Genomic DNA, 13,038 nt, shown 5'->3' on the forward strand with positions numbered 1-13,038 from the left:
CATAAGAGAGCATCCAGTCTATTTTGTATGCACATAGATGAACACGTGGACAAAGCACAAGGTGAAAGTAGCACTGTCCATCAGATCACCAGGTCTATCTGAAAAGAACAGCTACCCTTTATTTTTTTCTAACTATGCCTCTGTCAAAGGAAGAGTTATATGAAGAAAGCAGTTTTCCCCAAACAAATCCTAAACGAAGATATTGCCAGCAGACATTAGCACACTCTTCAAACTTTTATTTTCAATTTTTTAATTCTTCAAAAAGTTAGATGTTTTCATGTACCTCTTGCTTAGGTATGTCAAAAAGATGCTGACAGCAGACATTAAGGAACAAAATATGAAAAGTTGTATTTTTCATCTGTGAAATTTTTACTTTCAGGCAAATTTGCTACAAATGTGACCACTATAACCATTTTTCATGGTTTGCCTTCTGAGCCATTTTATCTATTGCCCCTGTCTTAAAATCCCAAAGGTCTCCAGGAATACATTGTTTTATTTTAATCTGTATGAGCAATTATTTGTCTCATTTCTGCTAAAGTAGTAGATGTTGCTGAATGCTACAATTATTCTGTATTAAGAAGAGGTATTTCTTTGGGAGCTGACTGATATCACATTTCTGAATTTCAGGAGAGCTCCTTCAAAGGCTGACTGATAAATTAGATATGTCTAACTATCTTTCTGTCAAGTGACAACCAGCTCACAAGCAGGCAGGTGTGAAGAAACTGAATTTAAAAATTTGTATGTTTATTTAACCTGGAGAAAAAGTTTTATTACCTTCATCTATTTGCATAGACTAGGAAGGTAGAATGCATGTATTAATACCCACATGAATGAGACATCATGATAAATATTCTATAGTCATATACAATAGCGCCTTCCAGTGGCTCCCAAAAGAAATCTGTAAAATATACTGGCTTGCACTATATATTTGATTTTTTATGTATATATATAAAAAATTTGCATATAAGAACATTCATGCAGCCCTTTACTGTGACCAACAAAACAGCAGAATGCTGGAGAGCACACAGCAACACTAGAGAGCACCAAGAACAGAAAATAAAGAACAGTGTATTGGATTTTAAATTACACTGGGAATTTTGATGGGCAGAGTAGGTTTAGCGATAAAAAACAAATATGAACTTGTTGTATGATATTATTAAGAACAACATATATATATATATATATATTTTTTTTTTTTTTTTCCTTTCAGAGTAATCTGGAATTGCCTGACAACTTTGGAAAAATTCATGGTTGACCATCTAAAACTGTAAATTAATCTTATGCAACCAACTTTGAATACAATTTATCAGTGAAAGACTTCTGTAAATACACAAAGGGTGTGTCAATAATTGCACAATAAAACAAATTCCATAATCAAAAGTTTCTTCTCTCCTTAATGCTACACTGATAGTTTATGAAACTTGTATCAGAACAAGCCAAAGAAAAACTAGTTTAGTGAAAACTCTCAACTCAGCATTAACTGCAGATTTAGTCTTGCAATTAGCATTTTAATTATGGCAGCAGCCATAAACAAATAAAGTCCTCTGAATCCTAAAATAACAATAATAGCAACACAAAATAGAGTAACACAAGCTCCCAGAATTCTACTGGCAATTTATATTCTCACGAGGTCCTATAAATGTACTTATTTCCTTACAAGCACATACAATGCATGGTTCCACATTTATATATAGGAAAAAAGTAGCCATTTCTGTTCATCTGAATTTCAGGCTGCTGTACATAAGCCTCCAACAGGGTTACAATTCCATATGCAACTGACGAAGAAACATTTTGTACTTGCATTTTTATTTTATCCATTCAAAGAACAGCTTTATTCAGCAAATATTCAGTGCGCAAAATTTGACCTTTCATACTGGAACCTCTGTGAGATTAAGAGATCAAAAAGCTAGTACTGTCTGCACAATCAACTTCAGCTTGAAGTTACACAAAATTTACCTCAGAGTATCTGGAAAAAAAAATTTAATGTTTTGTGGCATTGAGAGAGATTTGACTTGGGGCAACTTCTAAGTTTGGAGACAACTATTTTTTTAAATTAATTAGCTATCTATTATTAGTTGTTACACAACAAATTCAGTTTTCACTAAATTTTGGTTCTATCAAACACTTATATCAATGAGGCTGATAGTCCATCCTCTATGGAGAACTTTTATTTAGACAAGTTTCTCCTCTCTGCCTTCTACAGGGCATTAGATTAAGCAGTAATCTTAAAACACTGGAAAAAAGATGTGCCTGCAGTTTAAACTTGTTTTAATGAGATCTAATTTTATGAATGAGGCTGTGGATTGTCAGATACTTGTCAATATTTTGAGACATGGCATCTTTACCTAGGATCTATCTTAGTCTTTGTCAGAAATTCCTGCCATTTCTTTCCCCCATTTATCTCCATGGCAATCTTATTCTCCTCACTGCAGCTCACAGAAAAACCTACATATAGAACAGTCAAGTCTGTGATGCAACTAAAACCAGACCAGAACTTATTTTGGTTTCTAACTTCTTTGTTCTTACGTAGAAACCTTTGAAATCTCTGTCAAAATCTTGGTATTATTTCAAACTAATTCAGATGGTGCAACATGCTAGAAAAGTCTTTTGTAAACTGAAAAACTTCCTGCTCTAGCAGTGTAGTTTAGCTACTCAGTGATTTCAATATTAACCACAACTCATAGTAGGATTTTGCTCAGTTATGATACTTGCATTCCTCACTGTAAAAGCTGTGCTTAAATAAAGCATTTCATTCCCTTTTACATTTCATAAGTGTTCTTATACTTTCCCTTACAGAGAAGATTGACTATTCTATTCAAACATTATGTGCCATAAGTACTAAACATTTAAAGAACTATAATATGTTAACCTTATATTTAAAAGTCTTTTAGTTTCACAATATAAAATCCAAGAACTAGAAATGACCAAAAAGATGAAAATTAACAGTTTTTCAGGTTATTTCAAATAAATTAATATTTAAACTGTCCACCTGACACTACTTATTTCCCTCTATACATACTTGGGGTTGTTTTTCTGTAACAGAATTCTAAATGCTGTCAAAACAGGAAGCAATCTTCACCGAATTTAACACAAAGCAAGTCGTATTGGATTCTCTATGTTGGCTTTTAAGGTCTCCAGAAACTTTGAAGCCAGTTCATCATCTACCACCCGGCCATCACTTGACAGAGTCACTGTCATGAGTTGATGCTGCTTAAGTTTCTCATTTCCTTCTTCATCTTCCACAATCTTGAGCTCGGGTCTTGCTCGGCCCACAGCTAGGATGCAGGCCTGCGGAGGGTTTATGACTGCAATGAAGTCACTGACGCCAAACATGCCCAGATTGGAGATACTAAATAGAAAAGAAAAGCACTAGTAATTTCAAAGATTATATGTCCCCCCCACAAGAAAAAATAATCTATATTCTGTGACTACTATAGGCTAATTTCTGTCCCAAGGCCAGCCCTGTTAACTATAACAGACCTGAACTGGATTTAATTTGGACACATTCGGACTCTGAAGTGTTTGGGATTTTTTAATTGCAACTAATTCACCTTTTTATAAATCTTAGTTGTTTATAGAACTATATCCTTGCATTGTAGTAAGAGACACAGGCAGCTGCAGCAATTCTGCTACTTTGGAATAAGTAATAACATCCACAATTTCTCTTATGCAGATAACTACTGCCTTCCCAAGGAGGCACTGGATAGATTACAAGTTACCAGGAAGCTACAAAGAACATCCCGTATGTAACTTCTGTCACTGGAATTCTTACCACAGATAAAAAAAGAAAACAAACAAACAAACAAAATAAAGCCCCTCCACTGCTGCAAATTTCCATGAGCTTTTTCTGCTGAAAGGCTTATGATAAAGAGATTCTTTTGACCATTCCTCCAGCATGAGACAATCACATACTTCAGAGAGTAGAAGCTTGGGCACACTACTGTATGCTACTGCAATATTTGTGCAGAAGATAGTTATTTCTAGTATTACTCTCAACACAAATTATCCAGTAGAGAAGATAGGAATGCTAATGGTAAGCTTTCAGAATTAGATTTAAAAATTTCACAAAAAGTGAACAAAGCTAAAATTTGCATAACTAAAATGCTTGATGCTACTGTTTGTCAAATACACTACATTAAGTTAAAAACTTAAAACTGTAAAAAGTGAGCTGAGTAAGTGCGCAACTGTGCCACTACATTCATGCTGATGTTTAATAAAAGGCTTTTTTTCCTCATTGCTGAGCTCACTAGCTCTTTTTGCTCAGCTCATTTTATAGAAAAAACAGTTACTAAATATATACTATTATTTAAAATTCATCCATACAGGTTTTACTGTTTCACTTAAAAATAAATAAACTATGAGTTAACACTCCAACTTTCCTGTAGCTTTTCCCCCCCTCTCTAGAGGCATTCTTCCAAAGAGTGAATTAAAGACAAACCGAACATCATGATATGCTGTCATATGTCTTTGCCAAACAATTCCGTTTCAAAATTTTTTTAAACTTATGTCAATGAGCTTTCATACCTACAGAATGCAATAAAAAACAGGTTGTTCTACAAATGGGAAAGATTAGGTGCAAAAATAAAAGTTAGAACAATCTCTGTATAAAATATTTGAATTTCACAGCAGGGTCTGATAAAATAAACTTGCTAAAAACCAGCACCAAGATAATCTTTTCTCCACCCCGATACTGGGCACTCGTACTTAGGTTTGGCGCTCAGATTAATCATATGCAGTTTCATTCTAAATGAAGCAAGATTTTACAAGGCAGTGCATGAACACACAGTTGAATATCTGAGAATAAGACAACTAAACCCACACTGCATTTATTGAATACTGGTAGAAACTTTTACCTAAATGATCCTCCCTGATATTCCTCCGGTAACAGTCTCCCATCTCTTGCTTTCTTTGCTAGAGCCTAAGGAAATTAAAAGATGAAAAAGAAAAGGAAAGAGAAAAGAAATGAAAACATCATACCAGACTCTCATTCTTTTTACTTCAGTAAGACATTAAAAGTACCACATAGCCATAGCAAAAAGACCTCTGGTTTTTAACTTCAGCAAGTGCATTAGCAACAATGCTGCTGTAGCTGCAACGATTTGATAGAGACTAGGACACACAACTTCATTTTCCCAGCTACAGTGGCTGTTTTAAAAAAGATGTCCTTTCACCTCACCACCTTTGCACCACAAAAAACCGTTGGTCATTTTTCCCATGTGTTTTTAGATGACAAAAACATCTAGTGATAAAATGATGGGGCAAATTCATAGTATTCTCCCTAACATATTTGTTTAAAGAACCTGCCACTTACCACTTTGGATCTTTCCAGCAGATTGGGGGCGGGGGGGTGGGGGTGGAGGGAGGAGAGAGCACGTGTAGTTCTTCCAGCAAAACATTCAACTACTTTAAATAGGCTGTCTTGGAATCTGTTCTCCCCTCCCAACACTCCCCCCCCCCCCCCCCCCCCCAGACACGTGCTTTCTAGGAACCCTTGCCTCTGCTTTAGAGTAATTCCACAATTGATTCCACAGGCTTTCTAGGACCTCCCCCACCCTAACTGCTTTCTAGGAGCTTTCCATGTTCTATCCAAAAATCCGCCCCAGCTTTCTAGGAATTCTCTACATGCTTTTTAGGAAACCCCACATGCTTTTGAGAGATCCCCATACTCCACACACATGCTTTCTAGGAATTCTCCCTTCTGCTTTTGAAGAATTCCCCTATTGATATCCAGGAAATCCCCCTATCTGCCTTCAAACAAATCGCCCTCTGCTGTCTAGGAAAATCCTCTTCTGCTTTCCATGTGGAAGGACTACCTTGGCCATTTGTTAAGAAAACTTAACAAAGTGATAATATAGCTACAATTGAATACTGAGGACAAAAAGGTCCAGAATAAAAACACAGTAGATAAGTCAAAAATATTAGCGCTTAGATAGAAGTCTTATATTCAGCAGAACAGATTAGTCTCCAAAATAGTCTACAGTGAAAATGGTGTGCATCTAGATTAAAACTCTACTAGACAAAAAGTTCTACAAAAACCTCAGGAAATAACAATGCCTAGTTCATTCTTTTGTGTCTAAAAGTAACAGTCCAATCAAACAGAACTTTTCCGTCTCTATGTTATGTAACTGTAGTAATTCCAGCTGTCCAAATATTGTGATTTTTTTGGTGCAGTGGTTACTTGAATAGTCTGAGAATATAAACCAAGAATGATCAATTCATTTCACATACGCCAAATTGCCTTGCTTAGTTAGCTGAATTTAACCAGTGGCTTCGTAAAGGCATCACATATGTCCTCAGTTCTTTTCATTGGGCAATCCCACTTGAATTATTAAGCATTTTGTTTCCTTCAAAGTTTCTTCTAAATCACTTTCTGAACAATGGAAACAGTTACATGATGAAATAGTTCATACAGAAGAATTTAAATACAACCTACCCTAACAATACAGCAATTCCAGCAGGACAACATCATAGTAAAGTTTAAGATGGACACTAAGAGAAAAAGGTATTGTTGTTGTACTATGAATAGCAAGAAAAGCATTTTACATATGGAAATATTTTGTTTAAGTGAGGATTTGAAATTAATATATTACCAAATGAAAATGAAATAACTGTAAAGACATCTGGTTATTGGTTAAACTTTTTTTAAAAAAACCTCACAGGTGCAAAAAATCTAAAAGCTAGACACTTGCTTTTACATACACTGAACAGTAAAATTTTTTAATGAGCTTATAAACAGTGTGTTTACAAGTAGGTACCACTTTAGAGTATGGCATATCTGTATGGCTTTTGTCAGTCATGAAAGACTTCACTTACTTCAGAAGGGTTCTACCCCCAAATGACAGTCAATGAGGAAGTAATTTCTGGCTGTGCAGAAATGTAAACTTAAATGTGGGCTCTACTCTGTTTATTTAAGTTCTTCACATTTCTGCAGCATTTCCTGTCAGAAGACTTCCTACATTTAAACACTAATGGAATAATCCTTAAAACACCTTCTGAGGTGGTCATATCTTTATTTTACAGATTTGCATTTGTAAATATTTGGGAAGTGTAAAATAAGTATCCCAGCTGCCACTGGATCTCACATGGATCAGTGATACAAGGTTCTAGTGGAATAAGAGTCTATCCCCCCCCCCCCCCCCCCCCCCAAAAAAAAGTCTACCCCAAAATCTATTACAGCATGAAAAGGGATTTCAATTATAACATGAAATACTATTTCAACTAATCTATGTCACAACTATAATTCTTAACCAACTCATTATTTGTGAGGAAGTTTATCTTACAGTGATTCTACCTCAATCCAAAAGGAGGGAAAAAAAAAAAAAAAAAAAAAAGTTAATTCCATCAGTTTCCACTTCTGCCAGCAGCTTATATCAACTTTTACCAAGTGAAATGAACAGCTTGCTTAATTCTTTTGATGGGTATTTTCTACTAGAAATAAAATCTCACCCCTCTTCTTCACCCATTTTATAACGTAAGCACAACTAGTACATGGACAGCAACATCCATGACTAGTGGTCAGGCTAAACAATTTTCTTCCCTGTATACACTTCAAAGCATCTTTCAGGCAACGGATCTGAAATGCCACGATAGTCTAGCAAATGCAATAGCTTAGAACAAGCAGCAATAAGTTTAAGGGAATCCAATTCTAATAAATCAATAAGGCACTAAACAATTCAAGCTTACACCAAGTTTTATAAAACTTCAAAACCCTTGCTATGAATTTATAAATTATAAGAATATATTGAATTTTATTTTAGGCTTTAATTCATCTGTAAATAATCAGTGAACCAGAACACAACAGGCATGGGAACAGTGTTCAGCAACACGATAGGGTCAGTATAAGTGCAATGCATACATGCAATAAAACTGCTGAAATGATGAAGATATGGTGATTGGATGCACATGACCTGGAAATAAGTTAAAATTAACATGGACCAGAAGGGAACATAAAGCAAACCAAACAGAGGAAGCATCTGTCAAATGCCTGAGACAGAAAAGCAGCTGCAGTTTCACAGCCTCTTTACGTGTGTGTATGTGCATGCATATGTATGTGTGTGCATGTGGGGTACATATTTATTTCAATAACTCAGTGGAGAAGTCGAGAAGAAAAGTTATGCTGGTGTGGACAACTGTAATTTGTCCAACTTAGTGGCATTCATCTAGCCTAGTGTGACCTATGTTATATACCTTCTGTTTGAAATGAAATGGAAATGCTTACCTTAGCATGGTCCTATTAAATATAAAGCAAGTGTACATTCTCATCACCGGAACTGCAGGATATCCTACATAGGATACTGTAGGATAATCTTCTGATAACACAGGTTTGTAATACTGCACCACAGTATTACAGATATTGAGGATGAAAGTTAAAGCATATCCTATCCTTTTAATAATGCTTTTCTTTTTATTCTATTACTAATCATAAAGTACGATTTTACATGCTGTGACTACAAGGGAACCAAGCCAAATGAACAACTTAGGGGGAATCTAAAAGTAGCATATAACAATCTTGGCTGACCTTCCTTGTTGGCTGGCTGGCATAGTACTGGAAGGATTTGCTTTCACAGCATGTTCAACATGAAGTTGAACATGAAGTCGAACATGAAGTCACATGAAAAGTGATCTGAAAATCTTATAAACATCCTATTAGGAACGTTTACCACATCAATGGTATTGAAACACAGAATTATTTTTTTTTTTAAATAAACAGCCTAGCTAGTATGCAACTACAGAACATGATGGGTAAGTTATCTGTCATTAAAAACGATCAGAGTTGCAAAATGAACAAATGATTTTGAAATTTAAGAAATACGGAAGCAGCTTTCAATCCATTTTGAAACTGCTTTTGTTATTATTCGTGCGTATCTGGGTCATGCTACATTTTCCGTTACAAGAAACTACATAGCTATTATATTCCTCAGCCTACTGTACATTTAAGACCTACCTTTGCAGAGGCAGCAATTTCCTGTATTCCCTTGGCAGCAACATCTTTTATGATTGGTGTAATGAGACCTCGGTCTGTTGCCACAGCAATAGAAATGTCAATGGAGTGCAGCTGCCTGGGGCCCTCTCCATCCCAGGTTACATTCACATCTGGCAATTGCTAGAATAGGAGAAGAAAAAGACACAGCTGTTAAAAGAATAATGGTGCAACCAATTATCAAGGAAAATCCTTTAAGATACGTAGTTATATACAGCATTCAGGGAAGTAATTAGTGCATCACAGACTGCTGTCTGCAAATGAAGGCGAAAGAACAGGTCACATCTGTCACTGGGACTGCTCTTAGTACAACAAGAAAAAACAATAAAATCACTATCAGGCTCTAAGAATAGATTTACATGATTAGCTTGCATCTACTTAAATCTATTTCATCAAAAAGCGTGAATATATGCTGCAGGAACTGAAAATGTACAACAGCAGTGCAGCCAGAAGGTTTTTTTTAGTGCAGCTGGAAAAAATCAATAAATTAACAGATGCCTCCAAATTCCTTCAGGACTCTCAGACACCACCTAACAAATGCCCAGTGTGCAAGAACTACACAGCAGTGTCATTTCCCCCCAAAACAAAGAAGCACTGGATATAGCCCTTTTTTAATTATTATTATTACTTTTTAATCAAGCAGAAGAAAATGAAAATGGAGCTCCTACTATACCCACAGGTTGCTTTCTAGCCTTGTCTCACGCATGACTCTAAACAAAGGAAACTGCAAGTAGAATATGTTGCAGGTATGCTCACTGCTGGGATGAGGATCTAGGAGTGCTTCAGGTATGGATGAACTCACAACTAAAATTCAGATAACACTGATGATAACTTCAACAAGGCCTCTGAGTTTACCATATAAAGCTGAAACAGCTCAGGGAAGGAAGCCTGCAGGTGAAGTCTCAGTAACTGATGGAAGGGTAGCTTAATGATTACAGTTCAGTTCTACTCTGTACTGACCTAATGGTTACAAGCTGTGGGTCTGCCCTACAGAAAGGGAAGTAGATGGGAGTATCAACATATAAGATTGCTGGAGGACATCAACTTGCATGTAGACACCTTGACTGGCATGAAGATCCTATTTTTATGGACTAATAAGTCCAAGATAAGTACTCAGTGACCTGAACGAAATGAGAAATTACAAAGTTGTATTCCTAGTACAGAAGGTATTCTGGAAAAAAGAATAGGAGGGATGCTATCACATATGTTTGCATAATTTCATCACTGAAAAACAGGAAGACAATTGGAATATAAAGCTCATATATAAAATTGAATCTATATCCCTTTCTGTGCACAGACACACAAACCTTTCTATACCAGTTTTTCTTCTTCAACAGAACAAAAAGAATAATGTCCTCACTGCAGCACTGTGGGTAGTAATCCCTCCCTATTAAGAACAGTACTAAATAAATAAGTGAACAATACTGGCCACATAACACTAACCGTTTATAAGCTACATATTTGAGGCCGAACTTCAAACGCTATTAGGAGAGAAAAACCACACCTCTAGTTTTGAATTCAAGAAAGAGAAATTGGGGGAAAAAAAAGAAACAAGTGGGAGTAAGCATAGTTTTTTTCCTCCTTTTAAGGTGTGTAGGCTATAACTGCAATCCTATTCATACTTGGAGAGTCTTATGGAAAGCTCTGCTGGCTTTTAAAAATCAGAGGTTTTTCATAGTGAATATATCTTACTATCCAAGTGAACAGTATAACCACTTCAGCATCAAGTTTGCAAAATGTTAACTATCACAAGCCAGCACAGCTCATTCCCTCAGAGTACACAGGGCTTCTGTACATCCTTTGAAGCGCTTTTTCAAGGAGTACAAATTTGCTACTGTATCCTTAATCCATAGGCTCTTGGATGGGCAGCAGGCTACCTCTTAAATATGCACTTCAGCCTGCCTTAAAAATTACTTCCTTCCAATGGTACTACAGTCTACATATACATGAGTAAAATGCCTTAAGATCTCTGAAAGATTTCAGGAAAGTAATTTCTTCTTATCATTTTCCCACATTCTTCATCAGGGGTTTTACCCCTAAAGACTCCAAAGTCCTTCGCTTTCTGGTTTATTAGCTTGCTTTACACTGGGGAGTTTGCATGGCATCTCTGAAATTATGTGCTAATACCACAGAAACTATGTTTCGGAAAGTGGAGAAGGGGGAGGAACAGGAGAAACAGCATGTGATAAAACAGGTGAAACAAGGAGATGACCTTGTTAATGATGGAACTATTTTGATAGAAAACTGAAGCTCTGGACTGGATATACAGTTTTGTTCTCAGTATTAGAAGTTGGGATATGAACCCAGGTCCTTTAGTTATACAGTCTTTAATATGAGCTTAGGATAACATTCATTTGTTTTTTCTTAAAGAGTTTAGACAGGGTCGGTGAATCGAACAAAAATGTTTAATGAACTGGAAATCTCTGAAGACCAGGTTATGGAAATTAACACGAGACATGTAAGCAGTATATTGTTGTCTCTCAAGTCTCTCAAGTCAAATACACCAACAGAAATACATGACTTCTGGGGTATAGATAATTTTAAAGAAATTTTGTAGCATTACATGAAATGGAACTGGATCCAGTTTAGTAAAAAAAATATACTGCAACCGTATTAAAATAGCTGTCCAATGTTACTGATATATAAATATCACTTTAATGTAATGATAATGTGCTGACAGTTACAGTGGCATTAAAAATTGTTTTCTGCACAGAAAACAAACTTGGCAAAGAAGGTGTGTACATTTCATAGTCTGATTAAACCAGAAAGAACAAACCTTGGGAAAAAAACTTTACACAGTTTCTGTTGATCTAAATATGCAGATTAGGGCTTCAGAGTCTCTATGTTCACCTGGCTTGCTGTAAATGGATAGGATTGCTGAGTTATGGCAGATCTTCCTTCCCATAAGATTCTAAAACCAGGCCAGATTTGCTTTACATTGCTAACTCATATGGAAGGGTTAGTTTGTACTTGCACTGGCATAATTCAGGAACAGCAAGGCACAAACATCCAAACTTCAGCAATTTTATAACATTCTTCAACTAATTTCTTAGAGACATGAATCTTATTCTGGAGATAAAAATAGGAAGACAAAGGCTGCTCTTAAAGCTTAACTTTTTTCAGTAAATGCATGCTCTGACTTCAAATTTTCCATATTTTTCTAGACAAAATGTTAAAAATAAATAAAATAAAACACAAAAAACCCTACAAACTTATACACTTACACACTTGAGAACAGTCCCCAGTAAGTATTGCCAAAATAGTAATAAACTTTTCATTTGTGTGATACTGGTGCAAAGAGTTCAAATCTTTCATGCTTGGTATTGAAGAAAAAAATGCTCCCTTCTCTAGTAAAGGAATTTTTAGAAGGGTAATAAACACTATCATAAATCTAAACTTACTTTATGAAAGGAGATAAGATTGATTTAAGATAAGATTTAAATACTGATAGTACAAAAACAGAAGAGTAGGTACAAAAAAATGAATAATCAAGAATTACAGATAAGAAAAGTTGTGGCAGAGATTATCCTGCTCTATCTATATAAAAAAAGCTCAGATTGTAACAATAACATTTATCTTAATAAAACTAAAGATGTACACTAATATTCATATTACAAGCTATATAAGCCAGTGTTAAAATGCTCTATAACCCAACAGACAATCCTGTAGCTGAAAAGTGAAATCAGAAAATTACTAACTGAAATCAAATGCCTTCAAACAAACAAATAAGGATAATCACTGGTTGCCGAGGGTTGTGGTATAGGTATTATCATTTAGAATTCTTAAAATCGTAACTTTTTTTTCTAGAGACACTTTTCACTCTATTTCAGTTACAATGACTCAAACCTCCAACCTTGCTACAGAGGAGGTTAGATTATCTATTCTATACATTTATAAACTGGCTTTAACATTTTACCCAACAGAGGCAGAGGTTTTTCCATACGTAGATCTTTTAAGAACATACATAGGGTGCTAACAATAGCATACAGGCAAAAGAAGTTTATTATCAAGTTGAGCTTAATTCTGAATTTCTTTGAATCATATTTACTCAAAGCTAC

General features: G+C 35.5%; 1 protein-coding gene across 1 annotated transcript in view; it reads right to left on the minus strand.

The window, feature by feature from the left end:
- Positions 1 to 219: 219 nt before the first annotated feature.
- The window catches only part of PDHX (pyruvate dehydrogenase complex component X), a 61,950-nt gene continuing 49,131 nt past the window's right edge, over positions 220 to 13,038 (minus strand). The window contains exons 9-11 of the mRNA XM_026099969.2: positions 8,945 to 9,103; positions 4,854 to 4,918; positions 220 to 3,349 (exon numbers count right to left, since the gene is read on the minus strand). Coding sequence (XP_025955754.1) covers positions 3,085 to 3,349; positions 4,854 to 4,918; positions 8,945 to 9,103 — 489 coding nt within the window. The 3' untranslated portion in view covers positions 220 to 3,084. The remainder of the gene's footprint in view (positions 3,350 to 4,853; positions 4,919 to 8,944; positions 9,104 to 13,038) is intronic.

The sequence above is a fragment of the Dromaius novaehollandiae genome, chromosome 5 (genome assembly GCF_036370855.1).
Source record: "Dromaius novaehollandiae isolate bDroNov1 chromosome 5, bDroNov1.hap1, whole genome shotgun sequence".
Lineage (NCBI taxonomy): Eukaryota > Metazoa > Chordata > Aves > Casuariiformes > Dromaiidae > Dromaius > Dromaius novaehollandiae.